General features: G+C 47.8%; 1 protein-coding gene across 2 annotated transcripts in view; it reads left to right on the top strand.

The window, feature by feature from the left end:
• Window positions 1-22,534, top strand: part of Tmem132c (transmembrane protein 132C) — a 316,564-nt gene that overhangs the window by 288,205 nt on the left and 5,825 nt on the right. For both annotated transcript variants that reach the window (XM_031338035.1, XM_031338036.1), the window contains exons 5-8: window positions 3,021-3,164; window positions 14,497-14,702; window positions 16,261-16,534; window positions 17,821-18,012. In XM_031338035.1, the coding sequence (XP_031193895.1) occupies window positions 3,021-3,164; window positions 14,497-14,702; window positions 16,261-16,534; window positions 17,821-18,012 (816 nt within the window). The remainder of the gene's footprint in view (window positions 1-3,020; window positions 3,165-14,496; window positions 14,703-16,260; window positions 16,535-17,820; window positions 18,013-22,534) is intronic.

Raw genomic sequence — 22,534 nt, forward strand, 5'->3', positions numbered from 1 at the left:
CCCTCTCCCTCTCCCTCTCCCTCTTCCTCTCTCTCTCTCTCTCTCTCTCTCTCTCTCTGTGTCTGTCTGTCTTACACGCACACACACACATACACAGAGGGAAGGGGAGATGGAGGGAGAGATGCCCCATGTCCAGAAGGGACTGACAAGAGGGGTCCTGTGGTGTAAAACTTCTCTGGATTGGCTCTGAGGCCGGAGATGGGAAGCATCCCTGCTCCCAGTAGACCTTGTGGAAGCACACTATTCCCTGGGGTTCTGCTAGACCCTGGGTTTCAGAAACAGGACAACGTTAGAATCATACTCTGCTGGAAGATATTTGGGAGGTGAAAGAACAGAAGCATGTGTCTGCTCCATCAGTTTTAGACTCACACATGTGCACACACAAAGACATGGAGAAACACGCATATACATGGGCACACACCTAGATACATGGGCATAGATACATGTGCACATGCACAAATATATGGACACACAAGCACATGGCACATGGGGCACAGACACACACATAAGGATACACACACATACACACACACACACACACACAGAGTTTTAAGCTGTTTGCCTTCACCAGCTGCAGAGTCATGAATTGCCCTTGTGGCCTCCAGCACTTTGAGGAATAACTTTCCCTTCTTTTAAGCCACCTCATCTATGTTTTTCTGTATTATACTATAAAGGAGCCCAGAATGCAAATGGTCTGGATTTGACATTTCATAGATGTCAAGGAGTCACAAATGATATAGCCACTTCATCCTGAAGGAGCTTGATAAATGTGATCCAGGCAATTCCGAAGTTGATGGAAAAACCAGAGAAGAATCTAGAATGCAGGACTGTGGGCCCACATAGCAACAGGCTCTCACTGAAGCTCACTGGTCAGGGAACTTCTCCCATGAGTGTGAGCTAGGGTATTTCACAGACTAAGGATTTTCTTTCCTTATTTTGTATGTCGGTGACTGTTAATCTTTAAAACTGATGTGACCAGTAAGAAATTACTAATGTTCAACAAGCTTTGACCAGAGATGAGTGTCAGAGTGTAAGAATGCTACTGCTGTTGCTGCTGGTGGTGGTAGTGTGTATGTGTGTGTACACATACAGTTGTGAAGCTTTAACAATCATTTAGGAAGCTAATCACAATTATGGTCTCCATAAGGGACCACCCTGCTTAATGAAGCCATTCACTGAGACCATTTCAAAGACAACCCTGAGCACATTACCTGTAATGAACTTGACTTAGGAGTTTCCATGATATTCTTAGCATCTGTAATAGCCAGGTCAAAGCCGCCCGTAACTGGAACCCAGCTTCGGGAGTCCCATGCCCCTTGTAAAGGCAGGCAGAGCCTTGTTTGATTCAGAGTGATGGGAAACTGAGGCTCTGCTTCTAATAGGAGCCTCTCTGTCCTGTATGCCTGCTTCAAACAAAAGTAGTGGACCTGGAGAAGAGTCCATGGAAAGAGACATTCGAGAAATTGGCACCCCCCCACACACACACACATAAGGCAGAAGGTGCCAGTCAATCTCCTAGATTCAGAGGTCTGTTTGCATATTCATGAGGCCATCAAGAGAAGGCCTAGCAGCCTGTGTGCAGGTGCTGATCACCTGCAAACTCAAAAAGAATGGTGTTTTCTCCATCACTCGGCAGATCATATGTGCAATTTTTACAGAACATTGACACAGAGAGACAAGCAGACATGCTTGTAGGTGTGGTGAAGTGTGCTCCCACGGGACAGCAGAGAGAGACCATTTGGCTTTTAAAGTAGCTATAAATCAATAAATCTTCAATTAAGAGGAAACCTGTGGCCTGGGGATGTAGCTCAGAGGTAGAGCACTGGTCTAGCATGTAGGAGGTCCCCAGTTCCATACACAACCCTGTAAGCAGCAACAGAAAGAGGAAGCTTTGAGAGTACTTTAGTGGGTGAAGTGTCACCTGTAGCCCACAATGAGATGCTTGAGGATGGACTTGTCTTATTCCCTTCTTGAGGGCAGAGGCTTGACATTGAGCTGTGTGAGGTGAGAGCCAGCGGGGCTGTGGAAAAGGGCTGTGCCCCTCCTACAGGACGTTCCTATGGAAAAATCTCCCCTCGCCTTTCCTGTCTTCAAGGACCCTTAGGGCAGGTCACTTCCATGATGACCTCTTCTCCATCTACACTGCCTGAGCTCTTCCTCTGACCCTCATGACTCTTCCTCCTTTCAGGGTCTAGGATTCTACTGGGGCCACCTCAAGAAGTGGTGCCTCTTCTTGAAACCATGAAGTTCATCCTACCTGCAAAGTCCCTCTTCCCAGGTGTTCTACATTGCTTTCTTTTGCTAGGATAAACACCATGATCAAAAACAACCCAAGAAGGAAAAGGTTTTGTCTTTCAACTCATGACTATCGGGTCACACTCCATCACTGACAAAAAGCCAGGGCAGGAACTCTAGAGAGGAATTGATAGTGAGATCATGGAGGCATGCTGCTTACTGGCTTGCTCCTCTGAACATACTCAGTCTGCTTTCCAAAGCACTGCCCAGGGATGGCACCATTGGCAGTTGGCTGGACCCTCCCACATCAGTCATCAATCAAGAATACACCCCACAGGCCAGTTTGATGGAGGCAGCTCTTCAACTGAGGTTTCCTCTTCCCAGGCTGTGAAACTGACAAACAAAACTAGCCATTACACCATGTGGTTCATAGGCTCTGGGCATTTTTTCTTTTTTCTTTTTCTTCTTCTTTTTTTTTTGTGGGTGGAGACAGGCACTAGTCAACCGAGCTTGGTACCTTTCTTCCTATAAGTACTCCAGATTGGCCTCCGTTGCTTGTCACCTGGTTGCTGTGCAACTCTGCTGGGTTTCTGAAATACTAAAAAAGAATACATGTTCTTTATTGTTATTCCGAAGAATGTCCTTCTGATGCAATTCCTAAGGGTAGTGCTACAGTGTGTCTAAGAGGAGCAGCCTAGCACTGACCTTAGGAGCATCCCCAAGCATCACCTGGCACCAGCAGAAAGGAGGCTGTCCCTTGACTGGTGTGTCTGGTTCTTTGGCAGGACACTGAACTCCTGAACACAGCCATCCTCACAGGGAAGACAGTGGCCATGCCCGTCAGGGTAGTGTCAGTGGAGGAGAACAGTACCCTGAGAGACATCTCAGAGCTTGTGGAGTGCAAGGCCACGGACGAGAATGTCATCAAGGTATGTGGGCTTGGCGGAGATTGGCTCCAGCCTTCCAGTGTCTCCCCCTCTCTTCGTCCCTCCTTTCTTCTGTCCTTCCTTCCTATTCCCTTTGTCCCTTCCTCCCTTTCTCTCTCTCCTTCCTTCTATCCTTCCCTATATTTATTTGCTTATCAAGTTAAGCTGAATTCTATTTAGCATCAAGAACATTGCTTCTAAATTCTATACAAGGAGTGCCTCTGTCAGGCCAAGAACACATGCATTAACTTGCGCCACTAATACTTAAAATCTCCTCCTTAAGAAAAAGAATTAAAATAATCATCGTCATTCACTCCATTCAGCATGCAGGGCGGGAGACCTCCTAAATTTCCTCTGAGATACGTTCGGAAAAGCAAACAACAGAGGATGCCAGGAGTGGGTGGGGCATAGGAGAAGTTGATGGAGCAACAAAAAAAAAAATCTCAGTTGGACGGGCAGCAACATGTTGGGGGAACCATGCCACATCTGTTCCATTTTCTAGAGGTAAAGAATTCATCTCTTGGCCTATGAAAGCCAGGTGTGAACCAAATCCAGAAATAAATGCCACCATTTACAAAGGACAATCTTGAGCTCCGCATAAGGGTCTTTGACGTGGAGCCCGTTGCTGATCTTTCCAGGAATGCGATCAATATCTTTGGGGAAATAAGTGTGTTCCAAATGAAAATTGCCTCCTGGAGTGAATCAGGAGGTGATCATCCTCTAGCTGTTGACACAGCAGAGCAGAGCATCCAATCAGCAAGAGCTGGGGGGGGAGGTGTGAAGCAGGCAGCCTTGGTGTAGGAGTGAATCCCCAAGGTTGGTCTCATCTCCGGAACTCAGCTCTTCCCTGGGTCTTGGGCTCATCTCTGCAGGGCCAGGACAAGCTCTCTCCTGAGGCTTAGGTTCATCTGATGGGTTTATCCCTGGGACTCGGACTCTAGCCTGAGGACAGCAGTTCTGTAGAGCTCCTAAGTACCACTTGGCATGCAGTGAAGAGGCAGAGAGGGGAGCTCACATTTAACCAGTGCCTGCTCTGCTGCATGTGCAGGAGGTTCAGACAAAATGGTTTCATTTTGTCAAGACTCAGGGTGGGGGGAGCTCTGAGTTTTCACCCCCATATGACCTGGTGAATCACACTGCTATGGATTTGTGTGACAAAATGAGGTTTCTGGGTCAGGTACAAAACAGCCACTATTCCAGCAGTTTTATACATCCACAGCCTGGTCTCCATCTCATTAGTGGGTGCAGACAAGACTCAGGACACATGAGTATAGAGGTGTCCTGAGGAAGGAACCCTGACTCTGGGGAACTCTGGCTCTATGTAATAGACAGTAAATGACCACATGTTCATAAACCTGGGAGTCCTCTGGCATCTTGGGAAAACCCAGCAGATATGACACACTGAGCTGTATTCCAGGCAATATCCCCTAAACAGATACTTGCCAATCACCCAGTAGCCACCAATCCCTGTTGCCTCCTGTCTGAGTCATTCAGTCTGTCCAGTCTATCTGCTTGACTCCATGGGATGTGTGGCCATTCACAGGTCACACATGTACAAATCAGTGTATCTTCCATACCCTTGTAATACAAATAGCCATGCATTTGTAAGAATGACATGAGATCATCCCTACCATTTTTCCCCGTGGACCTTTTAATATGAGATTTTTTATCTTTGTGTTTCCTCGTGTGTATGTGCTTAAAGAGGCCAGGAGAGGGTGTCGAATTCCCTGGAGCTGGAGTTATGGATGGTTGTGAGCCTTCAGTCCTCTGTAAGAGCAGCCGGCACCCTTAGCACCAGAGCCATCGCCTCAGCCCCCATGGACTCTTTTTAAATTATTTTAATTAGCACAAAAGATAATGGGTTCCCTAATATATTTTCTTTATCTATATATATTATATATTTTTATATGCATGATGGCGTACATGTGTCATTATGCCTGTTCTTATCCAACTCTTCCCCCACTATCTTCCCATTCCCCCCACCCCCTTGCTGGTCCTCTTTGTCACTCCAAGCAGCCTTCTCTCCTGCCACAAAGATTTCATCTCCTGCTCTTGTTCCCCTCCCTTTAGATCCCATCCTCCCCTCCTAGTCCCCTTTCTACACACATGCACACATACATACACTTATATACATACACACACATATACACACATACACACATACACATAATCTATTCATAGACATTCATGCATATAATCTATTCATAAGCATTCAAGAACACATAATCTATTCACAGACATGTATGCACACACATAGTCTGTCGACAAACATGCATGTACACATATAATCCATGCACTTACATACAGTCTATTCACAGGCACACACATATATACACATAATCCATGCACATACAAATAATCTGTTCATAGACATATACTCACATATTCCATACATACATATAATCTATTCAGAGGCATACACACACATACATACACCGCACACACACACACACACACGCGCGGCATATACACACTCTCAAACCCATTTCTTTGTGTCCCAGATAATCTGTGAGGCAGTATCCCCAGTTCTTTTTTGTGGTTTCTTTCATGTGTCTATAACCTTAAACACATACGCACACATATATGTAGATGGGTGTAAATACACTCAACATACCCAAGGCTTTTCAGCCACGGTTTGTTTTGTAGTAACAGCCACCTCTTGGAGTCATCTCCCCTGATTCCTAGCAGTGCACCATGAATCCCTCTACCTGGAGGTGTTGGGACGTGAAAGCAGGCCAGCAGGCAGGGCAGAGGCTCCCAAGGCTGAGGCATCTGTTTGTTTCTGTTCCCTATATGTAACTTCATCAGTGCCTCAGCCTCTCCCCGGGAGAACACCAAATGTTCCTATCTACCTTGGTGCACATTCAGCAGATGAAGGGGTAGAGCACTCGAGAGAGCAGTGAAGCACCCACTCGACAGACACCCAGAGCAAGGATGTGGGGAGAATACGTAGGCTGCCTCTGCACTGTCAGAGCCTCCGTGGTATCACAAAGTATCCAGCCTGCTACCTTTGAAATAAAGCTGTCTCCCAGCCGGTGACACAGCATGGATCATGCGCCTGTACTTGTCCTAGTTGATCCTTGAATCGTATGAGCTTTGACAGTGCACAGTTGGTGTCTTCATAAATCACAGGCTAATTCATTCCGTGAAGATTGAATGGCGTCCTGAGACAGAGGGAACAGTAAATACAGCAGTGGTGGCCCCGTGCTCTCAGAGCCTGGCCACTGATAGAGACCAACAGTGAGAGTTGCAGAAAACAGACTGTCCAGGAGTTGTGCTAAAGAGTACTGGGGTGGGGTGACTTCAAACAAGGTGAACAGTTTGAAGGGGAGGGGACAGTTGAGCCTGTTAAAGGGGGCATGCCAACTTGAACAGGCTATCTATACCTGCTCTGGGGTGCCCATGGCGGGCTCCCTAAGGAAACCACCTCAGTCTATAACCTACCACATCCTTTTCCATGGGCTCTCATGACCATAGATTGCTAGGCACCAGTTATGATGGGCTGAGGACTCAGTACTTAAGAGATGGATTCGTAGGACTTCCACTGTGAGCTTCCTGACCTCCGGGAATACACACATTGAGTGTATCACAGAGATTAAGCTGCAAATACCGGGTACCAGTGAGGAGACAGTAGCTTGACCTGTCTGACATCAGGGGCTTGCTCAGGCTCCAGGTCACAGAAGTAGTTCCCTCTGATGAACAGCCTTGGTTTGTCCCAGGATTCCTGTTGACACAAGCTATGAGTGAGCCCTTAGGAGAGCAAAGGTCTTTAGTAACAGCCCTAAGTTTCTGGATTCACAGGTTTGTATTGGCATCGGGAGGAAGGGGAGAAGGGAGAACCCACCAAGCAGGAAGGAGACAGACTTCCTCCCACAGAGGAAACCACACTTCCTGACTATATTGGTATTAGATATATTTCTTGCTGCTGTGTTCTAATGTCTGTCAGAAGCAATTTAAGGGGGTATGTGGGAGGGGGGAGCAAAGGTATGTCTGGCTCATGATTTCAAGGGACATAGTCCCTTATGATGAGAGCAGAGGGAGCCAACACTTTCGAGGCTGGCCCTCAATGTTCTATTTAGGAACATTGAACAGCCAGGCTTCACCTCCTAGCGGCCACACAGCCTTCCACATCAGTGCTCCCAGAAGAAACATGAGCCTATGGGGGGGGCATATTAAAACAATGACCCCCTGTGTGCTTCTTGTGTCCTCATCGTCCTCAAAAGCCAAGTGGTGGCTCATGCCTGTGATCCCAGCACTTAGAATGTGTCAGGAGAGTTACCTCAAATCAGAGGCCAGAGTAGATGACGTCGTGAGTTCAAGTCTTGTCTGGGCTGCAGAGGGAAACCCTGTCTCCAAACCTAAACAAAGTGAAAACAAAACAACAAACAACAGACGAACGACTGTGCCAGGAGGAGGGAAGGCCTGAGGACAAAGCAGTTCTCCAAGACCAGAGGCCCTGCGCTGCAGGACAGCAAGCGACCAGTGGTGGCGTTCAGCCATGACCCTTGCTGGACCTGGGGTCCTCACTTTAAAGTGTCAGAAGCTGGTCTATTGAGTTCACCCAACTCTAGAATTCCTACCAGGTGGGTTCAAATTATGACAGCTAAGCCATACCTGCAGCCTCTTCCCTGCCACTGGTCTGTTCTTTAGGGAGCCTCCATTTTTTTTTTCTGATTATCATTTGTGGGGGGAATGCATGCCAGATGTGTGTGTGGAGGCCAGTGGACAATTTAACAAAGGCAGTGCTCCCCTCTGCCTATATGTGGGCTCTAGGGATATGACACTCTATTAGCCAAGCTTCTGTGGCAAGTACCTTTCCCTACTGAGCCATCCTACCTGCCCTTGTTGTTTCCTCTGCATCTTGAGGATGCTGCTCCTCCCTCCTGGGGCTGCTGTGAGCCCTGACAAAGCTTTAGAAATAAAGCTCTACCAGGTGTCATCTTTCCCTAGAAATAACCTGGCAGTATCTTGAGACAGTTTAGGCTGTGACACGTGGCAGTTGGACCGCTGACATCTTGGGATGCAGAGGAGGTTCCTTAACTTCATACAAGAAGCATCTGACAGCTCTAGTGAGCAGTGCTGAGGTTAAAATGTCTGCCCAGCACTGGGCAGACACAAGGGCTCTGTGGGGGTGTTGCTCATGGCCTGGAAGTGTCCAATGTGGTGACTTAGTGTAGAGGCTGAAGTTAGACAGAGTGACCCTGCCACACTTTTGCTCTGCCTCTTGCCTTCTGAGTATCTCAGTATCTTTGTCTCATCCACAGAGCTACCAAGATCCATGTGACATAGACAAGCCTCCAGGGCTAAAAGACATAGGTGTGTGGGGCAGTAGAGATAACTAGGTTTGGTAAAATGCTTACCTTGAAAGCATAGATACCTAGCTCAAACTCCACTTCTCAGTGTCAGTACAGATGCCATTAAGGGCATCTGGCACGAGGGGCTGTCACTGAATCTTACAGAGTCTTGACATACAGCCCCAGCCTCTTTCCCCACTGGCTGCATTGTTCCCCTTCATCATGACCACCATGAATTCCAGAGAAATCAGAAATGCCTCTTGGGGACAAAACTGTCCCTGGTCAGGACCTTCTGCGTTAAAAGCCTGGCTGTCCTGATGAAGGAATGATGTAGACCGCTAGAGAAGAGTCTTCTGCAGCAAGAAGAGGGCGTGCAAAGGCCCTGTGGTAGACATATATGACATGTGTGGGGGCTGAGCTCTGGGACAGAGAAGACACAGAGAACTTAGTGGCAGTGGGAATGGTAACACGGCTGTGTCCGTGAGGCTGCCCACCAGTTAAGGGATTTTACAGAGTTTAGGAGTCTAGGACTCAAAAAACCGTTAGTTATTGTTTTGGCTAGGGTTTCTATTGCTGGGACAAGACACCATGATCAAGGGAAGTCTCATAAAGGACAATATTTAATTGGAGCTGGCTTACAGGTTCCAGGGTTCAGTCCATTATCATTAAGGTGGGAGAATGGCAGCATCCAGGTAGGCATGATGCAGGAGGAGCTGAGAGTTCTACATCTTCATCTGAAGGCTGCTGGGGGAAGACTAACTTCTAGGCAGCTAGGAGCAGGGTCTCAAAGCCCACACCCACAGTGACACCTATTCCAGCAAGGCCATACCTTCTAATAGTGCCAGTCCCTGGGTCAAGCATATTCAAACCACTACAAGGATTGTCCCGGGGTACAAATTGACGATCTAGGTCATGTTTAAGCCACCTCGGTTTCTTCGTTAACTAATGGTATATGCAATCCTATGTCCAATGGCCACAATCTTGTTCAGGATGAATGTGAGTTCAGAGCATACTCTAAAACCCACTAGCCTCCCAATACACTATAGTTCTGGCAGACATCATCGCCCCACCCCCATGGTCTCCCTCAACTTCATCCATATCTTCACAGAGCTCCTTCCTTTGGCTTATACTATATTTTCCTGACCATCTGTCCCCTGCCTGAGCTCAGAAAGACACAGCTTGTCCAAGCAGACTGGCCTGGGGTGGACCACATGGACAAGAGCCAGAGCAGCCTTTAGGAAAGGTTCTGGCATGCAGCCAGGCTGGCTAAAGCCCATGTCACACTTGCCAGGCAGCAGTTCCTCTCAGTGCCTGCTTTTCCCTGCCATCTCAGCAATAGGAATGACACAGAGAGACAGCTGGGTCAAGGCCACAGTCTCACGTTAGAGTCTGTTAACTCTAGTTATAGTGCAGGGTTGGAGCGGTCTGGGTGAACTTATGGCTATAAATGGAACTCATCCTGTCCGCTCTAGGCAAGCAGCCCTCTGCCAGCAGGCCTCAGGATTCTCATCTGCAAAGTAGGATGCTATCAGTATGCCAAGCCCCCATGGGGTTTCCTTAGCAGTGGTGGGAAATGAAAGCTGAGAGCCATCAACAGCCTGTATGGACAGAGCTGGCTCATGAGTTCAGGTGTATTCAGAAGCAATTTTGATTTCCCTAGGCCTAGATTCCACTTATACACAGTGGCAGTCACCAAAATAGAAAAAGAATTAGGCCAGGAGTGTGATTATTGAATTTTTCCCGAATTTGAAATGTACATTATGTAATCTTGTTTTGACAAGGAGGCTGAACGGGGCTAAGATTCTCAAGCTTGCCTCCAGCAGAGACATGGAAGAAAACAGTTAGATATTCAAAGGTAGGCTGTCATTGGAGATGACTTTTAAAGTATCATAATTAGTATTTAGAACAATGACAGACACAATAGAGATAGAAGACATGGCTGGATCATGTGATGGGGTGATTCTCAGAGTCTGAAACTAGCATCAAACAAGACTCCATGAGACATGTGAGCATGGTCCCCACACAGTCCCCAGAAGTCAGAATCTGCTATGGATTCCACAGGCTGTGTGTCCATAAATCTTTAAAGTCCCCCAGTGGCTACAGGATGTTCCCTAGACATCAGTGGTTGGCAATGGACACCTCTGCTTTCTCCATGGGGACTGATTCCTAGGGTCTCCCCCTAGGCAGGAGGAGGAGGCAGGTCATCAGAAAGTACCAAGCCCAAGGGACATCAAGATAAGACAACTGGCTATGAACTCCCCATTCCAAACCTCCACTAACTCGCCTTTACCCTCCAGGTCCTCATGGACAGGGGCCTAATGCTGATCCAATTTCCCACTAAGCATTCGGCTCACATGCACAGCCCACTGACAGAGATGGAAAGATTCCAAGAAACTCCGCCAATGGGCTAGAGAGATTCCTTCAGGAATCAGTTCCTTTTTGTAAGAGAACCTGTTCATTTTGTGTGGTACCCTCATTCCCACTGCCAGCCACTTAGGACATGATTAATTTGTCCGGAGTCGTCCCCAGACATTGGTGACACTGTCAGGAACAGCAGGAACGATGGCTCTATCGTGCGTAGCACCTTTGTGTCTTCCGTGTTCCTCCTAATCATTTATATATTCTGGAGAGGCAAGGTTCCCACCCACCCGAGCGCAGAGAGGTAATAAATGAGGAAAGTCAATGGTCTGTAAATTGCAACATTGATTAAAGATGTGATTAGTGATAGACTCTATGCTTGGCTATTATGCTAATATGTTCCCCGATCCTGGACAGCATTTACATGCTAATGATAAGTCTGGGACAGTGACTAAAATTGCTTCCCATCCTCTCTCAGTGTGGAAACTGTTTTGAACCACTCTTGACCAGTGAGTGAAAAGACCCCTTCCCGTGGCCCCTCCCAACTGTTCCATGCCACTGTCCACAGCAGATGGAGAAAATTCTCTCTGCCCAGCCCTCGCCATCTGCCCTTCAAATAGAAGAGATGAAAGTGGGACCTAGAGTAGCCATATCTGGTTCTTCTGCAGAAAGAGGAGGCTGACTGGTTACAACTATTGCTCAGCACAGGGCATTATTTGGACCGGTTCAGATCCTCGGATGAGACTCTGCTCTTTCCAGAGGATGGTGTCTAGTAGGAGACAGATATGCAAATGAAAGTTAGAGCTTAGCGTGGTGCCACACAGTTGGTAGGTGACATCATTAACTCAGAAAGGTTTGCCAGACTGCACATGTGTGCAATTTGCCAGCACAAATCGACTCTAGGTAGGTTCTCATGGGAGTCAGTGACCTAGAAAGGTTAGATTGAGAATTTTCTGGAAGATTTCAGATTAAATTTCTGTATATATGCCATCAATACTTCCATATCATCTTAGGGTCTCTCTCTGCTCAGTTATTTTGGCTACCTTGAAGTAGGTGTATTCATAAAAGGGGGTTGTCCTTCCATCCATTCTCCTATCTGTCTGTCTGTCTACCCACCCATCTGTTCATCATTCCATCCTTTCAGTTATTTTTTATCTTTCTGTCCACCTATCTACCCATCCATCTTCATTCTACTATCTTGATATCTCTACCCATCTACCCATCCATCCATCTATCCATCCATAAACATTTTCAACTCTACTCTTCCAGTCATTTGTCCACCGCAAGTCTATTAATCCTCATATAAATATATCTATTCATCTATTTACTCATTGGTCCACCTGTTAATCCATCCATCCATCTATTCACCTAGTCAAATACTCATATATTCTTTCATCCATCTACCATTGATCTATTCATCTACCCAGTGGTGCATCCATCCATCAATCCACTCTTCTGTCTGTCCACACATCTATCAACCCATCTGTCAATCTACCTATCTACCCAGGCAGCCAGCCATTTATCCATCTATCCATTTATCCATCCATCCATCCATCCATCCATCCATCCATCCATCCATCCATCCATCTAGTCAAATACTCATCCATTCTCTTCTCCATCTACTCATTGATCTATCCACCTAACAATCTAGTCTTCTGTCTGTCTGTCCATCCATACATCTCCCAACTCATCTGTCAATCTACCAACCTAACTAGGCAACCATTCATCCATCTGTTCATCTATCCATCTATTAATCTATCCATCCTCCCATTTATCCATCATCCCATTTGTCCATCAACTCACCCACACATTCATCCATCCTCTCATCCACTCTCCCACCCATCCATCCATATATCCATCTATCCACCACCCATCCTTTTGTCTCTCATTTGTCTACTGATCCATCTGTTCACCCACCTCTCTATCCATCTATCCTCCTAGCCATTGTCAGCTCTGCTCAGCCCCTACCTCATAAGCAGCTGCTGTAAGAACAAAATAATGAAAAATGAGCACAATGTACTCTTTTCCATCCAGAATATAACAGTTTCAATGATGATATAGACACATGGGACCAATTTAAGTCATATTCCATAAGCTTGCCTGTACACAACGTATCATGTTGCCTTTCTACAACTCAATTTCTGTTTTCAGTTCATTAGAATGACACAGATAAAAGCCTGGTCTGATTTCAAGGGGACGTAACTGGGCAATCAGGGTGGGGGATCCTGTTCTAATCTTCTCAACATGGACCCCCAGAGACATCCAATATCAGTGACATGCACATAGCCACTGACCTTGGCACTCATCATGCCTGCCTGAAATGATAGGTGTGTGTGATACTTTCACTCACTTCACTGGTCTCCATTGTATGAGACTCAGTGTGGCTATAGAAAGTACAAGAATACTTCATTGCCTTTGGAACACAGAGGCCAAGTGCTTGTAGACTAGTCTCTCTGTTTTTTTAGTCTGTTTTTTTTTCTTGATGAAACAGCTTCTAAAAGCAAAAATGGAAGGAGAAGGAAGGGAGAGGGAGAGAGAGGGAAAGAAAAGGGCCTAGGAGAAGAGAAGAGGAAAGGGCTCAGACAGAGGCAGGAAGTCGTCTGTGAGATCCCACCATTCTTGTGGGAACATCAATAGTACTAGTGTAAAGATCTCAGAAGTCCTGGGTGGGGCAGCATTGTAGGGACTCCTACATGCTCAGGCCAGGCAAACTGGGGTAGAAATGTGTCACTAGAGGAAGGGCGGAGAACCACAGAGGATCAATGGAGCTGTGTGAGTGAGGAGAGGGCAAGAGACTGTGAGCACCCATGTGCAGGCAAAGATGTCAGGCCCCTTGGCATTCTTGGAAGCTGGGCCATCTGGGGAGTGGCAATATTTACCTTCCGAACACACATAAGCCTACATCCTGCTCCTGATGGCCATCACACGCCCTGTGTACACTCAGGTTTCAACCCTAGCTTCAGTTCTCTACAGATGCAAGTTCACTTGGAGAGTGAAGGTCCTGACCTCAATTTGTTCTCAAGCCTGGGAACTGGAAAATCTTCTGCCGCTTGTCCCTTAGATGGGCAATTCTGGGTGCTCTCACGAGTCACCAAGAGACTAAACTCTGCAATCCCAGAAGCGGTGTGTGCACCTTCTCATTGGCTTCTCTCTTCCTCCACATTCCCTGGTCTGCTTCCTCATTCTTGTTCCCTAGGTTCAGTTTCCCATTAAGCCATTGACACTGAATCCTTGTCTTGGGCTCTGCACTGGAAGCAAGTGTACTTTGCAATAAAGTAGAACAAACCCGTAGCAAAGCAGATAGCTCAGTCTGTAAAGTGCTTTCTAAGAAACAATGAGACGCTGAGTTCAGATTCCCCATACTGAGTCAGGTAGTCCATGCCTGGTATGCTCTGGAGAGGCAGACGTGAGAGGACCCCAGAGGCTTGTGGGCCACCCAGCTGAATCATTGAGTTCTGGTTCAATGAGAGACTCTGTCTCAAAAAGTAAGGTGGAGAATGATCCTGGAGATACCCAACTTCGACTTTTGGCTTTCACAAGCATGTGCTCACATGCTGTGTGTACTCACATGTGTGTCCGCATGTGTGTGCATGTATGTGCACACACATATACTATTAGAACAAACTGAAGGTGGGTTGTGAGCATGGACATGGGAACTGCATTCTCTCTGTCTGTCTTCACAGGTCTCAGACCACTGTGATTATGTCTTTGTCAATGGTAAAGAGATCAAGGGCAAGGTGGACTCTGTGGTGAATTTCACCTACCAGCACCTGAGCGCACCACTCCATGTCACTGTGTGGGTACCACGGCTTCCCCTGCAGATCGAAGTCTCGGACACAGAACTCAGCCAGGTTAAAGGCTGGAGAGTCCCCATCGTGGCCAGCAAGAGGTGAGTGGGGTAGAGAGATGCCCCAGCCACAACACCACCAACTTGATTCACAGAGCACATTGAAAAGACGGAGGCAGGATCCAGGATACAATAGAAGCTAGTCGGGGCTGGCGAGATGGCTCAGCGGGTAAGAGCACTGACTGCTCTTCCAAAGGTTCTGAGTTCAAATCCCAGCAACCAGATGGTGGCTCACAACCACCCGTAATGAGATCTAACACCCTCTTCTGGTGTGTCTGAAGACAGCTACAGTATACTTATTTATAATAATAAATAAATCTTTAAAAGAAGAAGAAGAAGAAGAAGAAGAAGAAGAAGAAGAAGAAGAAGAAGAAGAAGAAGAAGAAGAAGAAGAAGAAGAAGAAGAAGAAGAAGAAGAAGAAGAAGCTAGTCTTCCCACAGCCTACATCTCCCTAACCCTGGCAGTGGGTCAGGGTTTCAAGTCCCCTGGCCAGGCCCATACATTGCTGAGGGGCAGGTGTTGAACCAAGTTTTGTTTGCAGCACATGGAAGCTTGAATCCATTGCTTGGCAATGGCTCCTTTCCGACGGCAGGCTGCCATCTCTTCCGGGCCCTCAGCCACCAGCACCTGGGAAATAGGTTCAGTATCTCCAAGTCAGATGCAGACTTCACTTTGGTTCTCCATGACGACGGTGACATCTCACTGTCTGGGAGAGTGCGATGATGTTCCCACTGGAGCAGGGGCTTCCCCATTGCAGAAAGCCACCAGTGATTCTCTGGTGTGACTCTGGATTGTCACAGACAGGATCTTGGACAACATTTTTCCCAGAATGATCATAACTCAGCTCAGTGAGGGCTTCTCTGACACCCAGCTTCCAACATCCTTATTTTCGGATCACCAGATGCTTCTCACACAGTCCCCAGGCTCCCTTCATTTTGAGGGACAAGTTAGCATACTTCAAGAAGAGCAACTGGGTGCTGGAGAAACGACTCAGTCAGTAAAGTGCTTGCTGTGCAAGCAAGAGACCTGAGAGCCATACCTAGAACTTACATATAAAAACTAAATGCCGGGCAGCCAGGCATGGTGGCACATGCCTTTAATCCCAGCACTCGAGAGGCAAAGGCAAGTGGATCTCTGTGAGTTTAAGGCCACACGCTCGACCGGCCTAGTCTAATCCGTGAGCTATGCACTATAAGAAACCTTGTCTCAAAGGAAGTAGAAAGTATGCCTGAGGATAACACCTGAGATTGTCATTTGGCCCCAGATGCATGCATACACATGTGACCAGGCACACCTGCACACATGCAAACATATATGCACACATGCTTAAAAAATAAAAAACAAAACAAAACAAAATGGATATGTATGTGGTTAATGGCTGCTTATGGGGCCATGTGAGCGTGGGAAATGCCAGATGTCCTTCATTTGCCTGGCAATGCCATTGAGCCTCTTCAGTGCCCAGAGATGGATCCCAGACTCCCATAGGGATGAAGGCGCCTCTCTTGAGCACTGTCTACTAAGGTTGAGGCAAACACCCATCCTGCGATCCTCTAAGCTGCTTCTCCCCAATTCTGAGCCAGTGCTCTTCCTCCCACACAGGCCCACTCGGGACAGTGAGGAAGAGGAGGAGGAAGAACAGAGAGGTCGGGGTTGTACCCTGCAGTTCCAGCATGCCACAGTTCGCGTCCTCACCCAGTTTGTATCAGAGGGCGCCGGGCCCTGGGGCCAGCTGAGCCACCTTCTCAGTCCAGACTGGCAGTTTGACATCACCCACCTGGTGGCTGACTTCATGAAGCTGGAGTCCCCGCACATAGCCACCCTGCAGGACAGCAGGGTCTTGGTTGGACGGGAAGTTGGAATGACCACCATCCAGGTAAAAAGCAGGGGTTCAGGGGCTCTGTGTCCTGATGGCTGATGCCATTTTTCTGGGACTAAGGGTCCTGGGGGGAGGGGAGGCAGATTCCTATGGCCAGTTGTCTCTATGTTGGCTCCAGAAGGTGACATAGGAACAGCGGGTTGGCTTGGACCAGCCTTTCCATTTCTAGTCTTCCCTCACCCATGAGAGCTCACTCTCTTTTTTTTTTTTTTAAGAATTATATATTTATATTATGTATATAAGTATACAGTAGCTGTCTTCAGACACACCAGAAGAAGGCATCAGATCCCCATTCCAGATGGTCATGAACTACGACATGGTTGCTGGGAATTGAACTCAGGAACTCTGAAAACAGCAGTAGGTGCTCTTGAACCACTGAGCCATCTCTCCAACCCAAGAGCCTACTCATAGGGACTACACCCATGTCCCCTCTGGTCCAACTTCTCAGACTGGCTTCAGTATATGAGGCTTGCCTTTGCCCTGTATGTACTGCTGCTAGGAATGGGGAAGCCTGAATTTTCCATCTTTCTTCTAGGCCCTGTTATCTGGTGCATTCACCAAGCTCTTTATAACTCTGCATCCTGTCACACACACACACACACACACACAAACACACACACACAAAATGTATAGGCTGGTGGGTTCTAGGATAGATGACAGACCAGGGGTAGGTTTCTTCCACCCCTCAAGTCCCACCTGACTTTCACCACCCTTCTAGAGTAGAGTGTCATTGAAGATGCTAATGCCATGGTAAATGTTCTATCATTCCACCTGCACAGCTCCAGCCTGACACTGGGCTGGTAAGATAAAGCAGGGCAGTCTTCCACAGAGATGGCATGTGATAGCGGATGGAAGGAGGGGGTGCTGATATAGATCTGTTATCCCCCGTTAGTCCATGGATCCCTTAGAATTTGATTCATGCGGCTTTATGCCTAGTCAGTCCATGCACAGCTCTTTATGCACCCAGCCAGTGAGATCATCAAGTCTACTTAACTAGGTTGCTGCACTGCACAGGTGGTCCGTTATCTAAATGGAAGAGGCCATTCCTTGTTAAAATGGAATAGATTTTGCATTTATTTCCATTTGCCAACAGAACTAACATTTCAGGGAAGGGCTGTCTTGGCTGCCCACAAAGGTTCAGTAGGAGACCATTAACAGTGATGAAAGTCCATGCCTCCTTATATTCAGGACCTCTAGCCTAGCTAGAGGAGAGTATGGAAACTAGGAGTCCCTCTGCCTGGAAATGGGTCTGATGGCTCTTCTGTGCCCTGCTGCTTCCACAGGTGTTGTCTCCCCTGTCCGACTCCATCTTGGCCGAGAAGACGGTAACTGTGCTGGAGGACAAAGTGTCCGTGACAGACTTGGCTGTCCAGGTGGTGGCTGGGTTGTCTGTCGCCCTGCACGCCATCTCGGAGAACAACAAGGCCACCTCTGCTGTAGCCACCGCAGAGGAGCTGCTGCGTGCCCCCAAACAGGTGGGGGTTGAGAAGGGGCAGGGAGGTCACAGGCCTGGCTGAGGGGAGGGAAGGGGAGGAGATTTTGCCAGGTTCAGGGTTACAGGAACTCTAAGTGTTCCGGTCACACAGAAGCCACAGGGGAAGGTTTGTTGGTCCTCCAGTTGTTCCCAGGGAAGAGATGGCTGATGGTATGTATCCTCCCGCTCCACCCCTCACCCCACTCCCACAGTATCCTTCCTCTTTCACCTCAGTGCTCTATCCTGGGCTGAGAAGGTACGGGTCAGACCAAACCAGCTGCTCCCTGTCCAACCTTAATAATCCACAAGCTGCACCCCCCAGCTGGTGCAACCTTGCCTGCTCTCTGTCCCCACTTCCCCTACATCCCCACCCCAAGTGCTTTGGGCCTCCTACGCGCTTCCAGTAGCCCCTTGTAAAGCTCTTCTGAGATTCTGCCCTCGCAGTTCCTCTAGGCTGAGATATGCTTCTCAGGGCTCTCTCACCTCTGAACACTGCCTTAGCTCCTTTCCAGCCTCAGCTTCAACCACTCTGTTCTCACTAATGACATCTTCACAAGCCCGGTCCATCTTGGCCTCCTCTGCCACTTCAGTTATGCGTTCACTACCCCCAGGGAATCACTATGAAGGCGTGCTCCACTCTGTGCTTGCTTTTGACCTTATATCAATGCGGGGTAAAGCTTTGCAGAGCTGCCCCCTCTGCTGTGAATAGAAGGCTCACTTGCAAGTGAATGGAAGCTAGGAAACTGGCAGGAAGGGAGGAGGGAACATGAAGCCCTACACCTTTCTGTACTGAAGAAGACTGTGGCCGAAGAGCTCTGGGAGGACCCCACCCGAGTAGCCACAGCACCTTAATCCTTAGAGAGGGAGCATCTCAGGTTTGATAATTAAGTTAGAAGCAGCTATCATGTGCTATAGGGAATGCCTCTGTCACCATTCGCTCCATGAGTCCCTCCATGAGTGATGGTCACTGTCCATCACTGTTAGACCAGAAGCAGTGGAGACCTCAGGACTCCCACAGGGCTGGCTCCATGTAAGCTCAGGCACTTAGCTTCAGACTTGGTTCCCGTGGGTGACACACAACCAGGAAAAGTTGGCAGGCTTCGGAGAAGCTATAGGTAAACCCCATTATGGACAAGATGTACCAGGAGGTTGGCCTGCCATGACTGAGACAGGGAGCAGGCTTGAAACTTGACAGGGTAGCAGTGGAGGCTACAGTCCCTCACATACCACAATAGGAACAAGAAAGTATCCGTGGAAGTGACCATCCGGTGTAGACAGAGCAAAGCCAGGGAGGTTAGCTAGGCACTTTCACTTCTAGGGAAGACCAGAATGTCATGCAGGGTCTTACCACTGACAGACACAGGCTTCCTGTCCCCTGTCTACAGGTGACTTGAGCTGTGTGACATCCACATGGCCACCACCTCCCAGCTGTGGGCTCCAGGAAGGACTCTGGGATGGTATTCAGCACACAGCAGTGTATCCGCTAGCTGCTGCTGTATAACAGCCATGGCGGCCTAACAGCTTCTACAGTACTATCCCCGTTTTGCGGAAGCTCTGCTGGGCCCTGCACTCACGGTGTCACAGTGCTGATTTCTCATCCAGAGAAGGATTGATTTCCAGAGGTGTTGCTGATGAGAGCAAGTTCCTCACTGCAGATGAAAGAGGTCCTCATCTCTTGGTCAGCTATCCTTATTGTCCCTGTGCCTCTCTCAGGTCCTTGTGGTTGTCAGTTCTTCTTTCCCCCATTTTCTCACCTCTCTCTCAGGAGACATAGAATCCGCCCCAGGCTCTGACACCCTCTTCCACCACCAACAGCAGGAATGGATGACCCTAAAGAGGTTGTTAATTCCATTACCAGCCTCCCTGTCCCATAGGCAACTGTATCATGTGGCGCAGATGAGAAAGACACCCCTGCCCCTGCCCCTGACTCCCGGAAACCCCTTTGAGTTTGTCTTTGAAAAGCCAGTCTGCCTAGCACAGTGGACAGTTGCTGCCTTTAATTCTAAACCTCAACAATACAGACTGGGTGTGTAATTCATTCCAGCCACATCTAGTCCACAGGGCCAGCTCCTCTGCCCTTCTTCCCTGAGGACAGAAATTGACAAGGTGTGTTCTGGTTTGTAAAGGAGAAAATGAAAGATGAGGAGACAGGGCTTGGTCATTAAAGCTCTTGCTATGCACGCGTGAACGGGTGCATAGCACCCGTTCATCAAAGCTCTTGCTATGAACACCTGAGTTCAGATCTCCAGAATCCATATAAATGCCAGACATAATGGTACAGGCATCCCATCCCAGCTATTAGAAGGTGAAGACAGGAGGATCCCAAGGGCTTGTTGGCCATTGAACCTATGTGAGCCTGCAAGCTTCAGGTTCAGTGAGACCCTGTATCAAAATCTAAGGTGGAGGAATTAAGGAAGACCCCCAGTATTAACCTCTGCCCTACATACATCCATATATGCACAACAAAAGAGAAAAGATGACAGCCAAAGGAACAGAGGAAAAAGTCAAAAGTTGGAAACTCTTTGCTAAGAATAGGCCATAGATTAGAGTGGACAGAGGCGTCACAGCCTCGAGGACAATGGTTCTCAACTTGGGGGTCAGGACCCCTTATGGGGGGAGGGTCACATATCAGATATCCTGTATATCAGAAAATATCTGATTTTCTGATAACCACATTATGGTTCATAACAGTAGTAACATTACAGTTATGATGTGGCAATGAAATGGTTTTCTGGTTGGGGTCACCACATGAGGAACTATATTAAAGGGTTGCAGCGTCAGGAAGGTTGAGAACCACTGCTCTAGGATGTGGGACAAAGCCACCATCCATATCCAGCATGACCCATCTGTCTTCATCAGCCAGCAGTAATTGGATGCCTAGCCCAGCTGCAGGAGACTCGTGGCTAGAGCATCTTCAATTTGCAGGCATGACTCTCTAAGAAGCAGGGTCTAAATCACTGGTGGCTCTGTGTTATTTGAAGTCACTTGGCATTTGTCGTCTTGGGAGATGTGTGCTGGATTCCCTGATGGAGTTTCAAGCCTCACTGTAATGAGACGATTGAAGGACCAGATCTCAGTCACAAGGCAGAGCTGCTGGAAATGGCTCTGACTACCACAAGTCTCAATCCAACTATCCTTAGAAAAGGGCTTGGTTTAACTCCCTTCTCTACTCAGGTGTGGGGAGAAAAATTAATTTAAGATGAGCAAGCCACGACATATGGCATTTTATCTTGGCCATAAGAAATTAAAGACTGACACTTCTGCCTGTGTCATTAATAGCTTCCTTTTTTTTAAAAAAATCTAAAAGAATATGAGCATCACTTGTTTTTAGGCTTGGGTAGAAAAGAGTGGGAGGGGTGAGTTGTCTGGAATTCTGGTGGGTGGTACAAGTGTGAAAAGGAGCCGTGAGCTCCGAGAATAGAAACTAAAGGCATGAGGCCACATTCTGTCCACATCAGCTTCCCCACAAGCTGAACCTCCTCAAGGATTCCCGTAATTATATGAAAGGTGAAGGCCCCCCCCTGGCAGGCAAAGCCGACAGAGTGCAAAGAAGGGCGAGCAGGTCCTACAGCTGTGTCACTGGCTTAGCCACCAGTGAAGGCAAGTTCACCCACCATGGCTCTTGGAGAGACAATGCAAGCTGAGGAAATATCAGGAATATACCACACTCAGAGGAGAAAGGAGCTGGGATCAGTATAACACCACCTATCTATTGTCTCCAGGGCTTGGTGTTGATTTCTTGGCATTTCTGGCTTCAGGCCAGAGGATGCTTTTTGAGCTAAGATGAATAAGGTGAATGCAGACTTGATCATGTAAGATCATGGAACGCTGAGCTTCTAGCTGCTGATTGGCAGGATAGGTGTTCCATGCCATCATGAGATTTCGAGTGAGGGCAGACTAACTCAAAAGGATAACTATTCTTCTTTACTCTTTTCTTTTTTTTCCTTCTAGTCTTTGGACAGACTTCTAAGCATGCCCAGCCCTCCCACTCCGAGCTTTCTCGTTTGTTTCTGAAAGTCCACGCCCCACACATGGCTGCTTGCAAACCATTGCTAACCCGAATTCAAAATTCTCTTTCTCCTCTTCCTCCTCCTCCTCCCTCTCCCCCTCCCTGGCAACTGCCAAGATTTACAACTTGCTTTCCCTGTTATTTTCCTCCCAAACTCATATAAAAATGGTCCTTGTGCTTAAAAGGGGAGAAGAATATTGAGTGCAGTCCCCCTTGCTCTACAGAACTTTGCTCCAGGCTTTTTCTACTCCAAATAGTAGCAGTTCAGCCTCAAATGATCTAAACAGATGGAGCAGCCTGTGGGCAGGCATTCATGCCTTCAGGTACAGCCAGATCCAGGCACCCAAACAGCACCATTCCAAAGTCTCCGACTTTACCTTCATGTTGGATTTCGGGGTCACCATTGCGTGGAATGTTCTAGAATATTGCTTTCCTCATTCCGAATCCCTCCTAAAACTTGCAGCCAGACTATAGACAATTCTTGCTCTCCTTTATCCATCTCCACCAGCCTGCC

The sequence above is a fragment of the Mastomys coucha genome, unplaced genomic scaffold (assembly GCF_008632895.1).
Source record: "Mastomys coucha isolate ucsf_1 unplaced genomic scaffold, UCSF_Mcou_1 pScaffold22, whole genome shotgun sequence".
NCBI classification, from domain to species: domain Eukaryota; kingdom Metazoa; phylum Chordata; class Mammalia; order Rodentia; family Muridae; genus Mastomys; species Mastomys coucha.